General features: G+C 40.5%; 1 protein-coding gene across 1 annotated transcript in view; it reads right to left on the bottom strand.

Moving 5' to 3' along the window:
• The window catches only part of LOC122809455 (zinc finger protein 2-like), a 277,160-nt gene extending 254,676 nt beyond the window's left edge, over positions 1 to 22,484 (bottom strand). The window contains exon 1 of the mRNA XM_044080978.1: positions 22,320 to 22,484. Within this exon, the coding sequence (XP_043936913.1) occupies positions 22,320 to 22,331 (12 nt within the window). The 5' untranslated portion in view covers positions 22,332 to 22,484. The remainder of the gene's footprint in view (positions 1 to 22,319) is intronic.
• Positions 22,485 to 27,237: the final 4,753 nt, after the last annotated feature.

Below are 27,237 nucleotides of genomic sequence, written 5' to 3'. Positions count from 1 at the left end.
CTAAAGAGAATTTGTTTCATTTTCCAGCATCTCAGGTTACACTACAAGGTCAACAAAAGGCTACTCATGTATTTATCACTCTTTCACAAATTGCATTTACTGAACAAATACACTGACAGACTGTCTAAATATTGTGTTGAAATTAGTATAACTGATATTTTACTCATGTTTTCCTGTTAAAGAAAATGTTCTATATGCATACACATTATATCTAATACAGATGTATATGTATGTCTGTAGATTATATATATATATATATATATATATATATACACACACACATATAAATGTATATGTATACAAACACACACGTGTAAAAAAACACACTCTCCAAAGACAGGAACACAGCATCCATGGAACCTGACAACATCCCAGGCTGCGTTCTGCATGAACTACAGAATGAACTGGCACCCCACCTAAGTACCATATTCAGTCACAGCCTCACCTCTGGCTTTGTGCCCACTGAATGGCGCACAGCAACGGTCATCCCACTCCACAACGGAGGAGCCACCACAGAGCCAGGGAACTACCGCCCCATTAGCCTGACGAGCCTGGTCTGCAAGGCTATGGAACGTATCATTGTGGAACTTGCAAACAATGACATCGGTAATCTCCAAACTCTGGACCCTACCCAGTTCGGGTTTGTAAAAGGCAGATCATGTCTCCTAAAACTGACAGACTTCTTTGAAGCGGTCACCAAAGCCGTAGATGAGTAAGGTGGTTCACACAGTCTATCTAGTTCTCGCCAAGGCTTTCAACACCATCCCCCACTATGGAATTATAGATAAACTCACTAAACTAGGTATGTCATAAGATGGGTTGCCAACTGGCTCACTAACAGAACCCACACTGTGAAAGTAGCAGACTCTAAATCCAACTTCAGACCAGTGACAAGTGGAGTACCACAAGTGGACAGTAGTCTCTCCTTTGATAATCACATTGCCACAGTAGTCAGGAAATCCTTCTAGGTGGCACACCTCATCACAAAAGGTTTCTCATCCAGGAAAAAAAAAGAGGTCATTATTCCACTCTACTCATAAGACCCATTATAGAGTACAACGTCCCTTTTGGTATGTACCTCACAAGACATCTACAACAACTGCAAAGGCCACAGAAATACCTTACAAAGAGGATTACCGGCCTCAAACAGATGCCCTATGTAGACTGTCTCAAAAAAATCCAGCTTTACTCTGTCGCATATCGCCTACTCAGAGGTGATCTCTGCCTAACATACAAAGCTATGTCAAACCCAGAGATGCTGGACATGCTCCACTTAAAGAAATCCCTCCGAGCTACATGCTCTAAGGACCTAAACCTTGTCACCACAATAATCAGAACATGCTGGAGGGATAGATTTCTATCCCAGAGACTTTCCATACACTGGAACAAACTACCTATCTATATCAAACAAAGCTATTCATTAGCACTCTTCAAGAAAACTCTTGATGATTGTATGGGAGATAGGAAATTCACCCCGGGGATCACTTCTGTGGCTCTGCTTGACAGGGGCACGGGAAAATAATTTTCTTGGGTGGCAAAAGCCAGGGTACCATTTGGCTAGACTTATATAGGCCCTAGGGCCAATAGCCTAGTACCTACCTATGAACACACACACACACACATATATATATTATGTGCGCACACTCATATACACACACACACACACACACGTATATATTACACACACACATATATATTATACACACATATATATAACACACACACACATGCACATATATATATATATATATATATATATATATATATATATATATATATATATATCACACACATATATATATATATATTACACACAAACACACATATATTACACACACAAAGACATTACACAAACGCACACACATATATTACACACACACACACATACATTACACACATATATATTACACACACACACACATACACACACATATATATTACACACGTACACACACACACATATATATATATATATATATATATATATATTACACATACACCCACACACATATATTACACATACACACATATATATATATTACACATACACACACACATATTACATACACACATTACACATATATTACACACACACGCATATTACACACACACACATATATATTACACACACACGCACATACATATATATTACACACACACATATATATATTAAGACACACACACGTATATTTGTGTGCACATATCTATACTGCGACCTTACCTTTGACCACCACTTGTCTACTGTAGTAAGAAAGGCTTTCAGTGTAGCACACTTGATTAGCAAAGGCATCACCTCTAAAGCAAAGGAGGTTATAACCCCTCTATTTCACTAATCAGGTCCATAATTGAGTATAATACCCCTTTCGGCATGTACAGTACAAAGCACCCTGCAGCAAATGGAGAGATCTCAGAGGTTTCTAACTAAGAAGATAAGGAATCCAGTATGTGTCTTACACAGACCAACTAAAGTCCCTGTCACTATACTCTGTATCATACAGATTTCTTAAGGGAGACTTATGCCTGGCTAACAGAGCCATCTCCAACCCAAGCCTAATGAATCTGTTGCACATCCATAAATCAAACAGGACTACAGCTACCCATTCCAGGGACCTGGCCTGCAACTTGAATAGGATGTGCTGGAGGGACAGATTTGTCTCCCAGTGACTGCCACATCTTAGGAATAGGCTGCCAATTCATGTGAAGCAGAGCAACTGTATGATACTGCTCAAAAGGAACCTAGACGTGTATATAGGGCACCATAAGTTCTTACCAGGGATAGCGCCCCCAACCTTCCTGGACACAGGCAGTCATTAATAAATACAATCCAGGGTACTGACTACAGTATCTATGGTATTACATTTAGATGAAATGACGTCCGGGTTGATAGCCTAGTAACCTCCTATGATCCTATATACCCATACATTATATTATATTATACACAGACATTACATATATCTGTGTGTGTATTTAATATATATATGTATGTACATGATTCACTCTATAATTTCGAAAAACTGAAACCCCGAATTTCAGTTTTTCAAAACCATAAAGTCAAATGGCCTAAATCCCGAAACTACACAATCACGAAACACAAAATCACAAACAGAAACACACCATATACCACAGAACACATACATCAACCAACCCAAACCACAACAAACAAAACACACACAAACACAAAACAAATAAACCTACACTACAGATAAGCAAGGGTGGAAACCCCCCTGCATACCCCCCTACTTATATATACCAACTCCAAGCCCACTTTTTCCTTTATTATTTGATATAAATATATTTTAATTAACTCGTACTTCTTTTTTCTACCTCAAGTATTATCACTGACTTGTTAAGTAAATACCACAAAAGTAGAAAATTAAACAGCAATGCACACTGGAAAACATACAATTTCCTTTATTAAGGGCAGTGATACTCTGTTGAAGAAAATTTACAGAGCTCTTAAAATCAACAATTTTCACCTAATTCTGTGAGAATGTGCGCACATATACAGTGAATACAATTGGTGCAGGTATAAAAAATAATGAAATTAAGAGAGGAGGAAATGAAGAGTTTTTAATATGTAAAGATGCTTAACCAACAACACTCATTCTTGTCATAACAAATAACACAGGATCTTGGGATCCAAACTCAAAAGGTATTTCACTAGGGTAATCCATAAGATGGCTGCCTTGTTGTAGTCTACCATTTGCACTGACACTGCCATGCTGTGCCTAACTGAACCTCACTGCACATATTTACTAGGGACTGCAAGCTGGACTGTGAATACGGTCTCAGAATTTAGAGTCATAGGTGTGATGACTCACCACTGGACCAGTAATCAAGGAGCCTCGATTCTCATCAGTGACATCAGTAGGGATGTACACTGAGAGGATGACAAGTTAAACACACAGTACTTCCAGATATAGCTCTCTAAATCAAGTGCAATTTCCATTAAGAGCACACAGAGACCGCCGCCAGTCTGGGGTTGGTTTCTCCCTCTTTCTCCAGATCCCCAATAAGACTCCCCACTGGCACAGCTATAGAGTTGAGATCTCAGCCGAGTGACCAAGCCAAGACCTCCAGCATCCTCTCTGTCCAGCCAGTGCTTTGTGTCCCTGCCCAAGTAGCTGACACAAGCACATTCTTTGTGGTTTGACTTACACACACATCTGGGAAAGGCTGGCACAGGTTTACAAACTATGCCCCCTTCCGCCCAGACTATAAGCTAGTTTCCACTGCCACCAGTCACCCTTAACAAAGGGTGCCCAACCTTACTGTGTAATATTACTGTTAATACAAATCGTAGTTTGACCAAGAGCAAGGCTGTTAGGAGTGGCTCACAGTGTCACCAAATAAATATGCAAGTACTCTCAGAACTTAAACAGCTCTACAAAGATCAACCACAATGAAAGGTTTAAATATATTTAATAGTAAATAATAAAAGAACAAGAACATTCTCAGTATATAATCACAGTGACATCAGTGTTCAAAATCACAGGAACTATTTAAAACAACATTGCAGGACAGTCTCATAATAATAAAAGAAAATATCTAAATTAAGTGTTGATATATTCCTGACTATATCGAAGAGAATTATACTGTTCCTTAGACTGACTTACTCAGAGCAAGGCAAATGTGTGGTGAATGGGTGTTCAGTCCAAGACAGAACCCAGAATGCTGTCTTGCTCTAACAGACCCCTCAAATTAATATCTCAGATATTACTGCTGGGATAGCATGTAGAATGACATCATTTCTTGTCATCTGGCTCCTAGTTCCCAGGCCCCAAAACAACCACTGATGACAGCTGGTAGCATTTAGTATCTACCTGTAAAAATACATAGACATGGGATTTTTCTCAGATCTAGGCAGATCCTAGAAGTCATAAAACAATGAAACACTTCCAAGACAATACAGAAAACTTCTCAGCACAGACATGACGTCTCCTTGCTGACATAAAATAATTTAATTTCAGTTATTTTTTCTAAAATTTACTAGACTGAGGTTAACATCCTGAATCCCAGTTTCCACTGTTAAAATACATACACTTAAGCAGTTACAATAGTGCATGTACACTTCTGTTCTATTCCAGTAGGGTATGCTGTGGTTACATTTCAAGCACTTTGCAAAGACCTTTTCCAACACACATCTGTAGAAACAAGTTTGATATATACATGACATACAGTTGTAATATTGTTGTAACACAAGCACCTTATGTGAATCATGCTGATAGTCACAAATGACATATATTTACAAAATTCCAGATAGCTGGGCTGGCAGTATCTCCTTTCATGACAATAGGATCATAAGAGGTTACTAGGCTAACAGCCTAGGGCATTTACAAGTCTAGCCATGCTCAACCCTATTTCCAAGAGTGTCTGTTTGAAGCAGACACCAATATCAGCACCAACTGCCCCTGTTCAAGAGGGACACAGGTGGAACCCCTAGGGTTTATTTACAGTTACCCATCCAATTGTCCAAATTATGCTTAAACAGGGTCAGTGAGGGGCTCTGCTTAACATGTATTGGAGGCCTGTTCCAAAGGTGAGGTAACATCTGGGAAACAATTCTGTCCCTCCAGCAGGTCCTGCTGATGTCATATACCAGTTTAAGGTCCTTACAATGAGGGACTTGTGTGCCATTAGACTTGCGAATGTACAGCATTTCCACTAAGGCAGGGTCCGAGATAACTTGATATACAAGGTACAGGTCACCTCTAAGAATTCTGTATGACACAAGAGTAAAGTGACAATGATTTCAGTCTGTCCACATATAGCAGGTGCTGAAGACCCTGACATTTCTTTCTAATGAACCTTTGTGGTCTGTCTAATTGCTGCAGGTGCTTGGAGAGGTACATACCAAAGGGGGTGTTGTACTCTATTATTGGCCTGGTGAGGGAGGAGTACAAGGTAGTTATAACCTCCATTTTTCTGGAGACAATTCCCTTACTTATGAGATGAGCAATGTAAAATGCCCTTCTTACCACTGTGGAGATGTGCTGGTCAAAGGCAAAGTTACTGTCAACTTGTGTGCCCAGGTCTCTCACCACTGACTGCATGCTTAGGGTGTTATTACTGATGTGGTAGTTTGTGGGCACATCACCCTTGCCAAATGGGATGATAAACTTAATGCAACAAAATGTATTAAGACCATGATTTTGGCAGCAATCACTGGTCAGCGCAAGTCCGTCCTGTAGGGTGTTGACATCATTTGGGGACTCAACGACTGCTCCCAGTTTGTAGTCATTGGCAAACTTTGCCAGCCACAGGCTTTTGGTTTTTGCCTGGACTTCGGAGAAGTAGATTCCGAACAGTAGGGGTCACAGAACCAATCCCCGTGGAACACCACTGGCTATGGGTCTGCTGGAAGAGTGGAGTCTCCTATTTTGACTGTACAGGTTCTATTTGTTTGCCAGTTTGCAACCCACCTGATAATATAAGGGTTGATACCCAAATGAATGAGTTTATCAATGATGCCTGACTGCAGAGCTATGTCAAAGGCCTTAGCTACGTCCAGGTAGGCCGTGCACACAGATTTACCCTCATCTAGGGTTTTGGTGACTGTCTCTAAGAAGTCCACTTAGCTTAACAGGCAAGATCTTCCCTTGACAAAGCCAAGCTGGGTGGGATCATGCGTTTGGAGATTTCCTATACCTTTGTTGATGAGATCCATGATGATTCACTCCATGGTCTTGCAGATAAGGCTGGACAAGCTAATCAGTCTATATTTCCTCTTCTAGTATACCTATGTTGAACAGCATTCTAATCCATTGTTATAGTACTGGGATATGTAGAAAATGGGATATCAGCTTACAAAATCTTCCTTGAGTAGATGTGGGAAACTCTTGAGATAAAAATGTCAATGTGGTATTGCTGGAATAAGACAAGATTTAGTAATGGAATGACAACATATGTACTTCATTAACTGGCTAAAAGGGCCTCATTCAAGACAAGATTATAAAGTTCTAGTGCTTATAAAGATTCCTAGCTCTATCAAAGGACTACTACCAATATAAATGTACATTTAATTGATTGAAACATTTATCATCTGCATGTTCTCCATGCCCCCCACCAAAAAAACACTGACCAACAACATATTAAAATTCTGATATAGTCCTGACCCTTAACCTTGTGGCTAAGGGACTACTTCGCACAGCTATTCAAAATATAAACAAACTGCAGAGAAGATACAGAATCTCCATGCTATCTAGCCAGTCAGTCCTTCAGTGCTGGGGAAGAAAAGGTTGCTGAGCTGTTCCTATGCTTGATGACATCAAATCTACATATAGTTGTTCCTGCTGTAAGAGTTAGATCCTAGAGATCCACTGCTATGGCAAGTCCCTCATTTAAGCTCTGTACAGCACCCCCAAACACACTCTGGCAATATGTACAGAAAGTGGTTTCAGAAGTCTGAAGATGGCAGCATGTTTGCTTATGAAGACCTGCTTCTAAACATTGTCGGTTTTCAATGTCAGCATGCCACTGCAGCTCTGGACATTAGCTTTGGAAATTTGCTTTTTCATGGAACAAGACAGGTGTCCTAGCACTTCTATGTTTATGCATTCTGTGGTAAGCTTGCTTGTAACATAGCACCCCAGTATTATGGCCACTTACATGCAATGTGGGAGGTGTGCTAGGCGATTATAGCATAGTATCTTGCAGAGTGCTATTTTGTATTCAGCTGCTGTGCTAATCTAATCTTTCCATCGGTGTCAGCTATTTTATACCTTGTCTGTTTTTGCACCTTTGGACAAACTGTTGTTTCTACTGGACGTTCAGACAGCCAGCTTGCTGTTAACTCAAATTCAGTTAATACTATTGCTCTTGGAGGTCAATGTCCTAACAATGGTGGCCTCGTTGACTTCTTTGCTGGTCTCAGTGTGCTGGTGCAGCTTTGGGGAATTATCAGACTGTAAGAACATGCTAGAAGTTCCTTCTATTACCATTACCTTTTTTTTATTCTTTTTGGCTGCTAAATAGCAGATCTGTAATGATGCAATGAATATTCAAGACTGGTCTGGATAAAGTTACTAATTTTGCAGAGTGGTAACTGCTAGTAACAACCAGCTAATCTGAAGCAGTTTTCCTGGATTTTTAGTTTTGGATTCTGCAGATTCTCCTTTGTTTTAATAATGAGAGGTGGTAGACCCTTGGCTTTCAAGACAAGTACAGCAGTACAAAACCAATATAAACTTAGGGCAAACTCTAAAAACAAACCTTCTTGGTGCACCCCAGTATTGTCCAAAAATAGAAAGGGCTATACCCAACAGGAAAAATAACTTCATCAGTCTCATCTAGCAACCCAGGCGACTAATCAAGTCAATCAAAGCCAACTTCGATGCAAAAATAGCCTTCAAGCCTAAGGCATAAGACATTGTCAGTTGCATATGCGAGGGCAACACTTGAGGTGCTGAACTAACAGTAAATCGAACTCCCTATACTGAAGCGGAGGACATAGCAAATTTGCTGGCCAATGAAATTGACACTAAATTTATAGGCTATCACCCCCAGTTACCTCCCAGGAAATACTTATCAATTCTGCCCCAACTATCACTAAAGAACATGCCCAAACTGCACTATACAAAGCTAAAACACTGCATCAATGGGTCCAGATAATATCTCAGAATGCCAACTAAATAGCTTGAAACATGACTTGTCAGGCGCACTAGAACTACAACTTCAGGAGAGGGTTTGCACCCTAGGGAATGGAGGACTGCAAAGGTCACCCCCTCTGTATAAAGGAGGGCCATCTACCAGACCCTTAAATCTGACTAGTCCTATTTGCAAGACCACAGAAAGAATTACCATGGACCTGATAATCAAAGACATAGGAAATCTTCAAGTAGTGGACCCATCCCAGGTTGGTTTCAACAAGAGCAGGTCATGCCCCCTACACCTGGTGGACTTCTTCGAGAAGATCACTAGATCCATGGACAAGCAAAAAATGGTGAATACTGCCTACCCAGCAAAGGCATACAACAATACCTCACTCTAGTATCACAAATGTAGGCATAAAACCCTGTGTCAACTAATGTCTAACCAAATGGGTCATGGATAGGGCACATGAAGTTAGAATGGAGTAATCCATTTCTATTAAGATGCCTATTACTAGTGGTGTCCCACAGAACTTGGTATTGGGACCTCTCATATTTGGAATATACTTCTTTAATGGTATTTCTCTAACCGGGCAGCCACTGTGGTGCAGTGGTTAGCATTGTCGTCTCACAGCAAGAGGTTCTCCGGTTCGATCCTCAGCTGGGATGCCTTCTGTGTGGAGTCTGCATGTCCACCCTGTGGTCACGTGGGTTTCCTCCAGGTGCTCCGGTTTCCTCCCACATCCCAAAGACATGCTATAGGTGGATTGGACACTCCAAATTGGCCCTAGTGTGTGTGTGTGTGTCTTCAGTGGAAGGTTGGACACAGAGCTAGCAACTCAACACCGTAAAACTTCACTGCCAATCATGAACGGACAGGTGATCCACTGTGGCAACCCCTAACCGGGAAAAGCCGAAAGAAGAATGGTCTTTCGCTAACCCCCAAAGGCATAGATATGCTCTAAGAGGGTCTGACACAAGCAAATAAGTTGTGCAAGAGCCATGGCCTAAAACACCAAGCAAAACAGATGCATAACTATACACTTTGGGAAAATGAGCACCCCTTCAAATTACAACATTGATAAGAGCTGACTCAGTGGTATAGGACTTGGGAACTCCGGCAGGCAGTAACCTGAAATTTGACCACCAGATGTCCATGGTGATCAGAAAATCCCTCTATGTGGCACAACTTATAAGTAAAGGCATGGCAACCAGATCCAGAGAGATATTAATCCCACTATACTCAACCCTCATTAGTAAGAGTACAATGCACCCTTCATAGGTAGGTACTAGGCTAACAGCCCAAGGGCCTACGTAAGCCTAGCCAGCAAGGTTCCATGGCTTATGCCACCCAAGAAAGTTATTCTCCTGTGCCACTGTCAAACAGAGACACAGAAGTGATCCCCAGGGTGTATTTGCCATTTCCCATCCAATCAAGATTTTTCTTGAAGAGTGCTAATGAAGAACTTTGCTTGACATAGATGGGTAGCTTGTTCCAGAGTATAGGAAGTCTCTGGGACAGGAATCTATCCCTCTAGCTTGTCCTGTTTATTGTGGTGACAAGGTTTAGGTCCCTAGAGTGTGTAGCTCAGAGGGATTGGGATTTCTTTAGGTGTAGCATGTCCAACAGCTTTGGATTTGACATAGCTTTATATGTTAGAGAGAGATCACCTCAGAGTAAGCGATATGCTACAGACTAAAGCTGGAGTTTGAGTGTGTACTATACCAGGCATATGCAACAGCTGGAGCAGTCACAGAGGTTCCTTACTACAAGAATACAGGGTGTAAATAATATAGCCTAAGTGGACTGCCTCAAAGTCCTGTCCCCGTACTCTGTCTCCTACAGACTACGGAGGCGTGATCAATGCCTAACCTACAAGGCATTCTCTGATGCAGCCCCTAAAGGGTCTGCTACAAATTTTGCAAAAAAAAAAAAAAAAACAGCACTCGATTGCATAATCTAAACCTAATCTGTGACAAAAAAAAAAAATGTTGGAGGGACAGGTATGCATCTCTGAGATTACCCCTTCTCTGGAACAGACTCTCTATTCATGTGAGGCCTGTTCAAACAGGATTTGGACCAATGGATAGGAAATCACAAATTCAACCCTGGCTTGTCACCTTTGTCCTTTATGGACAGGGCCAGCTTGTTCATAGGTGTGTACAAGACTAATGGCCCTCGAGCATTTACAAGCCTAGCCCATAGAAGTGCCCTGGCATTGTGCCACCCGTCGTTATTTCCCAGTGCCTCTATCAAGTAGAGCCACTGTAGTGATCCCTGGGGTGTGAAAAATGTATTTCTTTCTTTTCTGAAGAAAATGTCCAAAAGTAGACCAGACAAACTTCGTACTACTGTATCCGTTATACTTTGTCTCAGAACAAATTTTTGCCATATAGTTAATTCTGTCAGAGCTATTTCAATTCTATTATAACACAGCTAGACAGATGAATAGACTAAGGCACAGTCTAAAACATCACCACTGAATGAAACACATCGTCCAGTTTATATACTCTTTTCAACCAATGTTATTTTTAATGTCCTTGTGACTTATTCTGGTTTCTGTCTGTGGCATGAAAAAGTTCATGGTTATTACAGGACCTTTTCTGGTCCTTGCTGTATCTGAAGATTTCACAAAAGTTTCTCCACATCATCTTTGCATCACTTGACCTGTCTGTATTTTATGTATTTCTGTATCTGAAAGCCAAGAAAGTCAACTTCCTTTTTTTTTTCTATAACAGGATGCATTTACAGTAATTCCCACAGCTATATGTTATTAATATCCAAGTAGAACATAACTGATCTTGCAAAGCAAGCCATACCATTTTGAAAACTGCCGTTTGACCTTGCACACTCCCTTTCACTATACACACAGTATATTGGGGAAAAGAATTTTAATTTACACAATATCTATCAATTCCCACTTTTTTTTTTTTATTTAAGACCCATGAAAATTGTAAGACAATTTACAACAGAATATGATCTTCAGTACTTTGAATCCCTTGGTCTGACAGTTCCAGTACTTCGTTGGTGGACACAGAGCACCGCCATGGAAGCTGTCCTGCGTTGGCACACCTACAATTCAACTGTGGAAAAACACTGCCCTTTTCCAGGTATTGTATATATAAATTTACATGGTTCAACCTTCTGTTAGACATAAAATGTAAATCTGAAATGTTTGATGTTCAGACATTAGATAACAGTTGTGTTTATAAATGCTTATAATCCATACATAAAATATACAGCTATTCATAAAGACTGTTTTTTTATGTGGAAATAACTTTCCTAACTATGTTGTCACAGGAGTCTAGTATGTAAGCCATACCATAAGCTATATCCTGTTCTGATATAATCTGTTTGATTCTAGCATGGTTAGTTCTTCACATATACAACAGTTAAATGTATCTTCTGCAAGTCACCTAAATCTCATACAGTACAAGTGTATGCAATTATTGTTAGTAATGTAATATACTACATAAAAATGTTATAGTAAATATTGCAAATGCACAAACAAAAAGTTCTAACATTAGTACAGTGTGCTATCAATACAGCTTTTCAAAATTTCCCTAGAGACAGTAGTAAGGGACAATAATGCCATTTAGAGAAACAGACTCAGCATAGCATTCAGACTTTACACAATGACATTTCTGGTTTAACGTAACAATCAGATAGAGCCCAACAACATTTACTAAGGGCACAAACTACAGTGGTTAATCTGACAAGACAGTTAAAAGAAGCCAGCAAGGTTTACATTGGGCAGGGTTCAGCAGAAATTACTTATTTCTCCTGCTGATATATGTCAATAGTCTTGTTTATTACAGACTGCCTCAATGGCAAGATAAAAAAATAAATAATAATTTTATTTCAATATGTTGGCATTTAAACAATGGTTGACATACATTTTGTGGTCTATTTCACATAATGCTTTAAGTTTTTTTGCATTTACACATACCAGTTCGGGTCACAAGGGGAAAGGGTGATCATCAACAGTGTTGGCAAACCCCTAAAACATGCTCCAGTATGACAGTTATGGGCATTAATTCCCAAAATGATTTACAGGGAAAGTTTAGCACTGTCAAAATCAAAGAACATAAAAAATATACAGGAAAGGCTACAGTGAATGCTTTGGCAAATGGCAAAGCAAGCAGCTAAAACAGACGAGTGTCTAGACTCACATAACTGTTTTACAGATAGTCTAAATAACATAACAGAAAAAACAAATGTTTTGGTCAGGGAAAATGTTATGTTAAAGCAATTCCATTAAGACAGTTAATGACATTCTGCAAAATGCATATGCAGCTTTAAAATCAGTTTCTGCCTCACATATACAGACTCAGAGATTAAGCCAGAGTTCTAAACAGTTTAAAAAAGTATGCAGTATTGCATATGCACATAGAAAATGTACAACAGCTTGTAGACTACGTGGTGAAAGGAAGGGGATGTAATACATGGCCTGATAATAAAACAAACACAGGGGGAACATTAGCAGCTTCTGCTCCACCAGGGTTACAGACCGATACAAGTTCAGATGCTTCTTCAAAACCCAAAAATAGGGAAAGAAATCAAGATAAAGAAAATACATTAAAGGGACAAATCAGTCACAGGAACAAACCGAGGGATACATAAAAAATAAAGTATACCCTATGAAATACCAGCATACCCTATGAAATACCAGATCGTGGCAGGCAATAGGCATTAAAGCAATAAATTAACAAAATACAGGTTCAGTTGGCAGCAAAGTACAGGGATCTTTTTAAAGCAATGGAAGACAATGTTTAGTATACAAAACTCAATGTTAAACAAAGGGGACAGTGAAAGACAGAAAAATACTTTACTGGTTTAATAAGCCAGGACAGATTCAGAATAAACACAGACATAACCTACAGCCATACAGATTTAAAGTAAAGTTAATACAGATACAGTGTAAAGTTAAAGTTAATACAAATACAGTAAACACATTTACAGTAGTGGGTGGCCACGGTGGTGCAGCGGTTAGCGTTGCCACCTCACAGCAAGAGGTTCTCCGGTTCGATATGCGGCTGGGGTGCCTTCTGTGCGGAGTCTGCATGTCCTCCCTGTGGTTGCGTGGGGTTCCTCCGGGTGCTCCAGTTTCCTCCCACATCCCAAAGACATGTTGTAGGTGGACTGGACACTAAATTGGCCCTAGGTGTGAGTGTGCGCCTTCTGTGGACGGTTGGACTCGGGCTAGCAACTCGACACTGTAAAACTCCACTGCCAATGCGGACAGGTGATCCACTGTGGCGACCCCTAACCGGGAAAAGCTGAAAGAAGAAGAAAATACATTTACAGTAGTGCACACGGTATATGCAAAATTAAACAATGCAATTAAATGTTGGGTATGTAAGTCCACATCTACGTCTGGAAATGGAGTAACATTTAAGGCAGTACCTATGACAAATCCTAAAATGACAAAAGGTTCTATAGTAACAAGAGGGTCAAACCCCCCCCACCACCACCATCACCACATTAAAAGTACAGTATGTCTCCAAAGGCAGCTTATGCATACAGCAAATAGGATCAATATTGGTAAAAAACAGTGACTAATGTCATATTTTCAAAAGAATGTATTACATAAAATACAACAGCAAACAGTCTTATAAACAAACTAGTACTGAAAAAACATCATTAGTCAAACTGGTGTAACTGCCATCCGGGTAATAATACACAATACATACAGGTAGTAAAGTACACAGTCCTTAAAACTTAGACAAATAGCATTTTTCAGCTAATAAAAATCAAAGCAAAAACAGCTCACAATGTTGGTTCATAAAAATCAGTGTAAGTTAATAACAGTCAAACAGTATCAGTACAGTAACAGTCTTAGTCTTAAAAAGTTTAAATTTGTTTCTGTAATAGCAATCTATGAACAAGACAAGGCAATCTAAACAGTTGCAAAGAAAAAATGGGGAGAGATACTCATATAATAAATCATGAGAACAGGGACATCATAATCGTACACCTGATTTCAATATATTTTGGACACGCAAAATTTGTTTGCAAAGGCATGCGACAAGTCACATTGTTGGGTTTTTAGCCACATTCCTTACAGCGGGAAAAATGCCATTACATGCAGTCCCTATAGAGGTTACACATACAGGTTTAAAAAAATCTTATGAAAGTAGAGTTGTAAAACAATCAGCCATAAAAACATTTACAGTTGATGAATAATAGAAAAAGGGATACTCGTTTTCAAAAGAACTATGGTCATGTAAAAAAGTTTGAGTAAAAAATAAAAACAGCATGGAAGGTAACACATAATACTTCTTTTAAGGAAGAAATGAGAGAGAAGAAATTCTGTTACATAGTATGCAGTTCCAATAATGAAAATTACTCACATTACCAGAGGACATGGTAAAAAATCACCAGAAAAAGAGGGATGTTCATGATAAAAAAAAAAAAAAAAATAGAAAAAGATTTTAAAACAGCTGTTTGGCCTTGCACATTCCCTTTCACTGTACACACAGCATATTAGGGAAACGCATTTTAATTTACACAATATCTGTCAGGGTGAACTTTCTATTTCCCATCCACTCATCAAAATTTCTGTTGAAGGGGACTAATGAGGTGCTCTGCTTGACATATATGGGAAGTCTATTCCAGAGTATGGGCAGTCTCTGGGTTATAAACCTGTCCCTCCAGCATGTTCTGTTGATTGTGGTAATGAGGTTGAGGTCTCTGGAGTGTGCGGTGCGGAGGGATTGGGATTTCTTCAGATGTAGCATTTCTAACAGAGCAGAGTCAGACATGGCTTTGTAAGTCAAGCAGAGATCGCCTCTTAGTACACAATATGAGACAGAGCAACTGGAGTTTTTTTAGTCTGTCCATGTAGCACATGTCGTGAGGTACCTTTGTGGACTCTCCATCTGTTGCAGATGTCTAGTGAGGTACATGCCAAATGGGCTATTACACTCTATGACTGGTCTAATGAGGGAAGAGTAGAGAGAAATGATGACCTTTCTTCCTGGATGCAAAACTCTTGATAATGAGATGTGCCACATAGGACTTTCTGACCACAGTGGCAATGTGGTGGTCGAAGGAGAGGTTCCTGTCAACCTGTGTCAAGTCCTTGGACATTAATAACTGGGAAAATTGGGGCATGAAAGGTTAGACTTAAAAAGGCTCTAGGGGCTGTTGCTCTTGTAATTTTAACTGAACAAATGCCTAGCATATTTTATCAACTTTAAAACATTAAAACTGAATGCTTATCTGATATTTTTTTTTTGCTGTTCCTGAACTGTTTGTAAGTTTCTGTGAGGCCATTTTTGCTTGGGCTAAAGGAAAGTCTCTCTCTTGATCAGTGGCAGTGAAAAACATTGAGCAGCTTCCCTGCCCCCCGTGGGAGTGGTTACTGACTTGAAACTGTAGTTTTATTGGCCGTATTGGGTCAATTCCTGGCTCTTTCCAGCCCCTGCTATCAAGCACGCTTTAGCGCGGAGTTGCCACTAGAGCAGCATCGGGCAGCGCCGGTTTAACAAGGTTAAACTTTTTCTGGCTCCATAAAGTCTGTTCTTCATTTTTTCCCTTAGAACTGCTCTACTAGTAATCTAAACAGTATATCCCTTAACTAAAAAGCGCAGCACTTGTTCCTAAAAAGCTTTTTTTTTCTCAAAAAAAAAAAAAAAAAAAAAAAAGCTCAGCACTTTTTCAGGCTTAGCACTTCTGTATTATACAAAGTCCCTCACTAGCGAACCCCCCCCCCCAGGAGTACCCACTTCCTTACTAAGTCCTCTCTCATTCAGTTACACCCCAAACTTGTTAATTTCTCTAGCATGTCGAAGGGCCAGATGCTTGCGTCCTCTCCTGTCCAGTTGGTGAATCTGGGAATATTGAGGCAATGTTACAATTGCCTCATGTACACAGACAACCCTCTCCTCCTCCCGCATAACACAAATACTTGCGAGAGATGCAGCTATTTAGCCAAACTGGAGGCTGAGCTCTCTCAACTCAGGACTGGCAAGACCAGACAGGAGGAGAAGAATGATGCCACAACATAGAGACAAGATGATCAGCTTTAACAATTGGCTTAATTTCTGGTGTCATTCAAAGGGGATCCAGTGTCTGTCTGCCTGGGATGACATGCTTGACAAGCCACGCTGCTTCGCAAGGGACGGCTTGCACCTGTCACCCCTGGGATTCCGGATATTGGCTAAGGCTCTTGCCACCCCCATAGTGCCTTTTTTAGGCAAGGCTCAAATTCTAAACCTACCACCCTAGAAAACAAAAATGGGAAGAAACTAAGGGTAATGCTGCTCAATGCCAAAAGTCTAAATCTCAAAATGCACGCACTCGAGGCCCTTCTCAGTATGGAGAACATCGATGTCTGTGCTGTGACTGAAACCTGGTTCAAGGCTCCTGAGAGCACCCCGGCACTATCAGGTTTTACCTCATATCATGCGTTCCAGCCCCAAAACCCGGACCACACCACAAAAGGAGGGGGTGTATCCATATTCATCAAGGATACCCACACATCCAGGTTGGTGGCAACGCACGAAGCATCGGAAACCATCCAGGTGCAATTAACCATAGGCAAAACTGCTCTACAATTTGTAGCATGCTACAGGCCACCCTCTCAAACTCAGGAACCCCACACAGCCTTCCTGAAGATACTGGAGAGTATAAATATCTCCAAACACCATTATATTGGATGACTTCAACTACCCGAATATAGACTGGGAACATTACTCAAGCCCAAACTTTCTAGCCCAAAGGTTCCTGGAGTTCATAAATTCAAATGCCATGGAACAACTAGTCACCGTTCCCACAAGAGGAGAAAATATACTAGATCTCATCATCACAAACATGGGGACAAAATGCTCCACACCGGAAGTATATCCCTCATTGGTGAGATCAGATCATAACCTAATCTCAGTGGATATCCACATCCCGCCCCCACTCCAAACAAAAAAGACCACAGTGAAGAACTTCTCTAAAGCAAACTTCACACTACTCAAGACTGGTGTGGTATACTTCAAGGCCCCCGAGCCAGTGGAAACCACAACCCAAGCTGCGGAAGCCCTTACAAATGCCTTCTACGAACACCTCCAGGACTGCATGGATCAGGCAATCCCTAATAAAACCAAGACTCTTTCCACCAAGGGAAAACATCCAGTCTGGTGGACTCCAGCCATAAACAAACTTTACAATAAAAGGAGAAAGCTGTTACATGATAGAGCAAAATCCATAAAAGAGAAGACACCTTTGATCATTATTAGTAAAAAAAATACGAGCACTCATAAAATCATCCAAGGCCAACTTTGAGAGAAAAATTGCCATAGATTCAAAAGACAATCATAAGGCCTTCTTCAGCTATGTTAGAAACCTGGGTGGAAACTCCCAGATATGCTCAGAATTAGTCCAAAATGATACAAAAATCACTGAACCCACAGACACTGCCAACATACTGGCAGACGGGTTCAGTGCAAACCACCCCCCTCTCCCCCCCAAAAGGAGAGATAACTATCCCAGTGGAGTGCAGCCTCCCAGACATCTCCAATGCGCAGGTGAAAGCTGCTCTCTCTAAAGCTAAAAACACAGCATCAATGGGACCGGATGGTGTCCCCGGCTGTGTGCTACATGAACTCAATGAGGAACTAAACCCGCACATAAGGCAGCTGTTTAATCTTAGCCTTACCACAGGATACATTGCCAAGCGTACGGCAACTGTGGTCCCACTCCACAAAGGCGGTGCCTCTACGGACCCTGGTAATTACCGCCCCATAAGCTTAACAAGCCTGGTCTGCAAAGCTATGGAGAGGATCATAATGGAACTCATAAACAAAGACATAGGGGACTTGCAGACATTGGACCAGACCCAGTTTGGCTTTGTCAAGGGCAGATCGTGCCTTTTGAACTTGGTCGACTTCTTCGAAACAGTCACCAAGGCCATTGATGAGGGAAAGGCAGTCCATACAGCCTACCTTGACCTTGCAAAAGCTTTCGACACAATACCCCACTCGGGTATTATAGAGAAACTTACCAGCTTAAATGTAAACCCATATGTCACAAGATGGGTTGCAAACTGGCTAAAGGACAGAACCCACAGGGTTAGAGTAGCTGGCGCCATGTCAGACTCCAAGCCGGTCACAAGTGGTGTCCTACAGGGCTCAGTCCCTGGCCCCCTGTTGTTCGGCATCTACTTCTCAGAAGTACAGGCTAACATAGAAGGACTATGGCTGACAAAGTTTGCAGATGACTGCAAACTGGGAGCCATAGTAGAAAGTACATCGGACACAGATATCCTTCAGAGGGGTCTCACGGAAACTGATAGCTGGTGCCAGAGCCATGGCCTGAAGTTAAATGCCAAAAAATGTATAGTCATACCCTTCAGGAAAAACAAGGTAATCCCCAAGCTACCATATAGGTGGCAATCCACTAAGCACAGAAGAGGTTATCAGGGACCTGGGGACCCAGGTTGACAGTGGCCTTTCTTTTGACACTCACATTGCTAAAGTGGTTAGAAAAACTTTCTACATTGCCCACCTGATCATGAAGGGATTCACATCCAGATCAAGTGAGGTCATTGTTCCCCTGTACTCTTAACTTATCACACCAATGATAGAATACAATGCCCCATTCGGGATGCATCTCACCCGACACCTGCAGCAATTGGAGAGACCCCAAAAGTTCCTCACCAAAAGGATAAAGGGACTCCAAAATCTGTCATATGCTGCCAGACTGAAGAAACTCCAGCTCTATTCAGTCGCATACCGTCTGCTCAGAGGTGACCTGTGCCTGACATACAAGGCCATGTCCAACCCAGAATTAATGGACATGCTCCACCTCAAAAAATCCAAATCTACCAGATCCACTAGAGCAAGCGACTTAAACCTTAGCACGGATATAAATAGGACATGCTGGAGGGATAGATTTGTCACCCAGAGACTCCCTATGTTGTGGAATAAAATCCCGGTCCATGTGAGGCAGAGCACCTCGCTGGCTCTGTTCAAGAGAAATCTTGACCGGTGGATGGGAGATCGTAGGTTTACCCCGGGAATCATCTCTGTGTCACTGCTGGACAGAGGCACAACAAACTAATGGGCACAGTATTTTTTAACATAAGGGGTGGCATAAGCCACAAAACTCTGGGCTAGGCTTATAAATGCCTTAGGGCAGATAGCCTAGTATAAACCTATGAACCTTATGTTTTATTAACATTATCTTAAACTTTAATCATCTACCTTCACATTTTATTTTGAGGCTGTTTTGGTGTGCCGTATTATAGAGTTTCATTGCAATTAGCTATTCTTACTAGCTTTACTTCTATTTAGCTCAGATTTGAAATAGTACATGGGAAATAAGCCCTAGGAAACCAAGTTCAACTAGCAGGCCCAAGTACTGGAAGACAGGAGTGGGTAGTCGATGCTAAGCTGCCCACCATGACAGAAAGTGTTAATCAGAGCCCTGACAGGGAGCAGACATCGGTAATCTCCAAGTGTAGTACCTCGCACTCAGTTCTGAGCAGCTTTGGGCGTGAAGTACATGATTGGCAGGGAAAAGTAGAGTACGAGTGACAATCACTGCAGGTTACCGTTTCACTAACAAAAATTCAAAGCAGTAAAAAGTGAGATTACCCCCATTTTTGAGGTGCACAAGAATTGTTAAGAAAGGTAAAAGTATTGTGTGTGTGGGGAGGGGGAGGCAAAGAACCAATGACAGGGGCAGATTTTAAATATATTTCCGTCATAAACAAAGTACCCAAAATTAGGAACAGATTTAAACATTCCTCTTATAAATGGAGAAAGTGTTGCATGAGCAGGTACATGCATTATATGAAGGATGTTTGAAACTCATATGCCTGTAATTAGTCATTTTATTCTTAGTGATTTGTCAGAAAAATGCAAATTTTGTGAGGAACAGACCAAAAATATGGTCAACAGTTTACTAACAACTTCAACTCTGAAGCTCACAGGAAGGTGTAAATGTTAGTTTACAAAACATTAACATTTGACGTGGCTATTAGTTAAAAAGTACTTAACCCGGGATGTTGTAGGTTGTGAGGCTCTGCCGATTTGTGTGCACTTGGAGGTTAGTCCTGCAGGGACTTAGGAAATGGGTCAGGATGGCCTGAACTGGTGCCAGCAGTAACACAGAAGTTAAGGTATCAACACCTGCAGCTGTTCTAACTTGTCAGTGTCACAAAAGTACGAAGGCACAGGCAATGCCAAAAATAGGAGGAAGTAGACAACCGGAATGTCGAAAAGGGAGGGCAGATTTCTTTTGGGCTGATGTGCTGCCGTAGCTCTCAACCTTCCATGTCCAAAATGAGGAACACTAGCCCTCATAATGTGGAACAAATGGTCAAAATGTGAAAGGTACACGCAGTAAAGAAAAAGCGGTAGGCTCAGGCTGACATTACAGAAGCGGGGGCGGGGTCCGTGCGCTGGAGGTGTGTTTGGGGTGGAATTTGCTACTGCACATCCTGCAAGGTACTACACTTGGAGATTACCCAGACATCATGTGGCTCACATGTTTAAGCTCCAATAAATGGGGATTTAGAAAGCATCTGTACTGCATGATTCCAGATGGATAGCAGAGAGAAAAGGTAGTAAAATAAGACATAAAAATAGAAAAAATTAACACTTATAAGCATGACAAACTCTAGCTCCTCAGCTCTTCTCCTTCCTCCATTGCCAGCTTTAAGACAGTTAAAGAAGTCAATCCCCATGAAAAAGGGTGCAACGTCAGCATCGCCCATGTGGCAGTGAGACTGCTTACTGCTGGCACGTCAGGGAAAAAAAACAGGCCACTGGTTGATAAGTACAGCCAGAAGGAGGAAGGGGTACAGCACATCTAGACATTGTTGGCTTCAACCATAAATCTGGGCCGAGACAAAGATGACTCCAGTGGGCTCAGTGCTCTGCCATAGTTGAAAAATTCAAAATAAAATTAAAAAAGGAATGGGAGTACATAAAACATCCATACAGCGCTTCACTTTTCCATCCATACCAATAATATTTTCATCACGTTGCTTTACAAGCCAATCTTGAACAGTTGACCAAACGCACCCTCAAAGGATGTGGTGATCACAAAGGACCCCCTGACCTGATTCACAGTCCACTGGTGAGCAAAAGGGAACCCAAATGAGAATTTCACCATATAGTACTATTACTAGGGGGAATATACAACACTCACACAGTAGGTCCCTACTGATCGTTTTCTTCAAAGGCACAAAGATTGCCTGCAATCGGTAATGATTCTCTAAAAAGGCATTTCTAATTAACAGCTGTGATAACACGGAATAAAGGGATCATAATTGAGGAAACGGGCGTTCCCCTCGTGCGAAACATTTCTAATTAACAGCTGTGATAACACGGAATTTTGAAAAGGGATCATAACTGAGGAAACGGGCGTTCCCCTCGTGCGAAAATGGCGTCATTCAGGCGGGTTTGTGGGATATACAAGGAAGTGTGGCCTAAGTTTGGTTTTAGCCAACCATAAATTCGTAGTACTTTTAAAGAAACAATTCTCACTCTACAGAAGACAAAAACATTCGCAGTTAAGAAAACCACTGAACTTAACATACACGCGTTCAGGGGAAGAAGTTACTCAAACAAATTATAAACATAGCTAGTACTTTAAGCAGACAAGCCGTTTTTGTTGCAGTTGACTTTATTAACGGGTCTACAATGTTTCTGACACCTGTTGATAGGAACAAACAGGCACCAGTAACAGACAGAACTGGAATACAAATACAGTTAATCAATGGTATTTACCTCCAGCTTCATGATACGATGCTTCAGTTGATGGACACCAGCAGCATCCAACTGTAATCCAAGTAGATAGAGTAATTCAAGAGTTGCAGGACCTACTTGAGATCGAAGAGCGGAAAAAAGGGAAAAGAATAGCACGTACGTATGAATTATCGTGTGACGTTGAAGAGGGGGTTGGGAATTCTTAATCGTCTTTAGAGATTGGTCGACATATAGCTTCTCTGATTGGAGAATAAACGTTATTCTGCAGAGTATTATTTTGGAAATAGCATATGTGAAACTGAGCGTGTTAAAACCGAAACGACTGCTAACAAGCAAAGTAAAATTAAAATGTTAAACTAAACATTAAAAGTCTGTGTGTTTGCAGTGTTTCTGCGTGAATGAGAGGGAGATGCAAAAAACTCCCTTACCAGCCTCAGTAAGAAGCTAAGATCCCAACCTCTAAAACTGGTTACAAAAATAAAATTGCCAAAGATTCCAAAAAGCACAAGGCATTCTATAGCTATGTCAAGTATCTAAATGGCAATGCTCAGATCTGCTCTGAGCTACAACAGAATGGCATTAAATATACTGATCCCAAGGATATTGCCAATATCCTGGCAGATCGATTCAGTATAGGGTTGCCACCTTTTCTTCAGTACAAACCTCACCCCCCCCCCCCCTAAAGGGCCCATCTCAACAGTGAAAGATTGCCAAATTCCAGTAATAATGGCCACACAGGTAAAAAACACACTCTCCAAAGCTAAGAAGGCAGCATCCATGGGACCAGACAACATCCCAGGCTGTGTACTACATAAACTACAAAATGAACTGGCACCTCACCTAAGTGTCATGTTTAATCATAGCCTCACCTCAGGCTTCGTGCCCGGGGCCGGCCTTAGCCGAAATGGCGCCCTAGGCGAAGCAGTGCTCTGGCACCCCACCCACACCATAGTCATGAAACACCCCTATTTGAGCCACACCCACAGGATCACTCCCCAAGAAAGCCACTCCAGTCATTTCCTTAAAGTATTTAAATGCATAGGAAGAATAACTACATTACAAGTTATTTTTAACTACTTCTGGATAGTATATTCTATTTTAAATACCAGAGCCAGATCATGGTCAAATAGGGCCCTAGACAGGGAAATAGACTGGCCCCCAGAGCAGCCGTTCCTGCAGCAATCCCCTACCCCCAGCAGCAGGCCCCTCCTCAGCCATTCCAGTGTTCCTTTATTTGGTTATTTCTCACCAGTTACCATGCATACTGTTCTCTTTGCTTCTACAGTCATTACAGATATTGAAATAAAATAGCACAAACACAGGTAGCCATTTGCTAAACAATACAGTCTCGCAATGAAAACAGACTTAGCATAAGCAGTAAACTTCTCTGCCCTTGAAACTCACATTCACTGAAATGGAAAAATTCACATTCATTGAAATGGCATGAAAACCCACATTCATAAAAAATGCATCTGACCAGTGAAGAATTAAGTTTACCTTTGGGCTGTTTTCAAAACAGACTCCTTGCACACATTTTTTTAGGGCCATGCATATGTGTATTTGTTAATTGATTCACCTTCCTGATTGCATTGAATTATATTCCTTGTATAATACAGCACCACTTGTTAGAAAGTGTTTTAAATTTGTAGTTTTAAACATTCTTTTAAATAAGCAATGAAACAAAATGTATGAACCAATAACTACCCATTTCAGAAATTTTCAACCATAAAAGGCCACTCAAGACTTCTGTCATTATAATCCACCAATATTACTCCATACAATCTCTGCAGATGTAAAATCATTTGAATTCCACATTAAAGAAATCTGTACCTAATGAAGAGGTTGCTACCAGCTAAACAACTTCACATATCAATGTTTTATCTACAAATTCAGTGCCTGCTTTCCTTGAAGAATTAATTGCATATATTCCATTAAAAATTGGTAAGTTGGTAATATTGCAATAGGAAATGACCAACACGTTCATAGTCACTAGGCATCTCATACAAAGGACATACTCAGGAGTGCAGAACCCCAATCCCCCTTATAATGCACCAAATAATCAACAATCATACAGGCAGTGCAATATCAGCACTCCATCTACATGGTGTGGGAGTAGAATCCACAGCCGTTTGCACCAAAGGCAATGATGCTACTAACACTGCTTTCAGATTTTACAACACAGTGTGCCATTTGATAAACAAAAAACAGCTAGTTGCACATAGAAACATTTTTACACTTGTTAGAGTATATTTTAAATTTGTAGTTTTGAAAATTTTTCAAGTAAGCAATGGAACAAAATGTATGAACCAATAATGACAAAACTACCCATTTCAGAATATTTTAACCATAAAAGGCCCCTCAAACATCTGTCATTACAACCCACCACTATCAGTCAATAAGGACAATCTCTGCAGAAGTAAAATTCATCCAAATAATTCTACATTAAAGAGATTTGTAACTAATAAAGAAGCTGTTACTGACAAACAACTTTACATTTTAGAATTTCATCTACAAATTCAGATTTTGCTGCCCTTGAAGAATTAATTGCCTACAGTACATTAAAGAAAAAATTGGTATGCATGTAATACTGCACTAGAGAATGACTGAGAAACCAACAACAAGTTCATGGTTATTAGGCATCTTAAACAAAGGAGGGCACACTATGGAATGCAGAACCCCTATCCCCCCTTATAATGCACCAAATAATTAGCAGCTATGACACTACATACCATGCCTCCATACCTCTCAACCTCTTGGCACAAGAAATCTGAACAAAGGCTAAAATAATGGGGGGAGACAAAGGCCCCTAAACAGGGGCAGATTATAAATATTGCTCTTATAGAAGTTGCTACAATAACATCATTTGTCTTAGCATGCATTTTCTGAAGGAAATGAAGGGTGAAACTCAAATGTATGGCATTATTTAAATCCTCAGTGATTTGCCAGAAAACCACAACTTTTATGAGGAATAGGCCAAAAATATGAGGCAAAAATCTGGACAGTTAAGAAGCATGCATACCTCTCAACCTCTTAGTGCAAAAAATCTGGACAAAGCCTAATAATGTGGATGCAATGGCTGAAAAATAGGGATAGAGTTTAAATATTGCACTTTTTCACTTTGAAAGTTGCTAGAACAGGATTTGTGTGAAAATTAACCAAGAGTAAATGTGAACTTAAGATACACCCCTTTCTGCTAATAAAGGTCCTTTACCTACACATAGGACCTTTGCAACCATTACACTGGAGGTTCAGGGTAGTGAGAAAGCCTGCTGCAGTGCCCAGTATTATTCTTAGCTGTCTCGGCAGGGCAGCAGTGTCCATAAATTAGGTTCCAACAGCTTTTCTAACAACCATATTAATTTTCTCATTAGGTCTCTTAAAAAGCTATGTACTGAATAATTAGCTAGGTTTCTACCATGCCTAAAAGAAAATCTAGGCTTACTTATAATGGAATTCCATAAAGCTATGACATCTAGTAAATGTTTCCTCACATTAAAGGTGATAAAAGTTTTGAAATGATTTATTGTGGTCTCATCTTTTTATATCACAAAAAGCTGGCATTTTAACAGGGGTGTGTACACTTTTTATATACACTGTATGTACTTAAAATCACTCTTTTTCTGTTAGCAGTCAGTGTAATGCTCACAGAGGCATGTTATCTAAAATGAAAAAAAAAAAAACATTTCTGCTTATAAAACAAACATGTTCTAGAGTGAAATAAATAATGTTACAAGATGATTGCAATCTAAATTGTGCAGTAGTCTTCAAATGAACAATCAGATTTGTTGTTCTCCTCAGTTAGCGCTTTCAAAATCTTTGCACCTTTCCTCCTAACCGTCATGTCACTCCGCACCTCATGCAAAAGATTGCTGATCACTTCTAGGTAGTTCTGGCAAAATGTAGCATGCCTTTAAGAGGGTACAGTTGGGTTTCATACAGAGTTGTAAAACTTTGAATTTCCATTTTGTGTGGTATTATTTCAACCCTGCGACTGGCTTTAATTAATGTCATTAACTTGGATGGGCACCAGCATGGCCTGCTGATTGAAATACTTTGTATGCAATGGCTTTTTAGGAGGGGTGGGCAGAAGTCACTGATGGACAGTAATTCCATTTGAGGGAGAGTTTTGTTCCTAGCTTCTGTAGGACTCTTGATAGCTAAAGGTACAGTAAAATAAAATTCCTTCACTCTTTCAGCTTTGCTTTCATCCAGTATGTAAGGAAGTGTTAGCATGTTCACATGTACACGTATTAAAAAAACACCAAGGACAAACTGATTAAGATGGCTTAACCTTTGCATCTGACTAGAGACCATAGCCTTTACACGGGCAATATGCAGTGGGAAAAAGGACTTGAAAAGGGACTTCATGAAAGGAAGAATGTTAATGGGGACAGGTTGAAGAACCAATGCTTCAGACAGCAAGTGAAAACTCACTTGATGTGGCATGGAGTGCATTTTTTTCATACAGTATACTGTGAATGTCATAACAGTAATAATTCATGAGCAGGGTTATGTTACTGTTCCCATTTAATCAGCCCTTGAGCATGTAATTTAGCTAGAGGCACAACCTTGTGCCATGTTGTGCAAAGGGTCAATTAGATTGTACATCTCCAGTAAACTTCTCCCAGAAATAATGATGTAACAGTTTGCTTACATTTTTTTGCTTTGACTTTTCAGTGTCATAAACTGTGCTTCATTTAATGATGATGAATAAGAAATGTGTATACAAGTTACATTAGAAGAAACACATTGACATCCTGCTTTATTCCTTTTCGGTTCCTCGTATTGTACATAGTGGTGTAATAGCTTACAGCACGTTTTCATAAAATTCCATAGTATCCTACTTAAAAATTATAATAAATGCTGAAAAAACTTTGGGCTAACTGGAAACATTATAGGTTCATAGGTTGGTACTAGGCTATCGGCCCTAGGGCCTATG

Source organism: Protopterus annectens, chromosome 1.part1 (genome assembly GCF_019279795.1).
Source record: "Protopterus annectens isolate FY-2018-M chromosome 1.part1, PAN1.0, whole genome shotgun sequence".
NCBI classification, from domain to species: domain Eukaryota; kingdom Metazoa; phylum Chordata; order Ceratodontiformes; family Protopteridae; genus Protopterus; species Protopterus annectens.
Note: the sequence above shows the minus strand (reverse complement) of the source record. Positions and strands in the feature narration are given on the sequence as shown.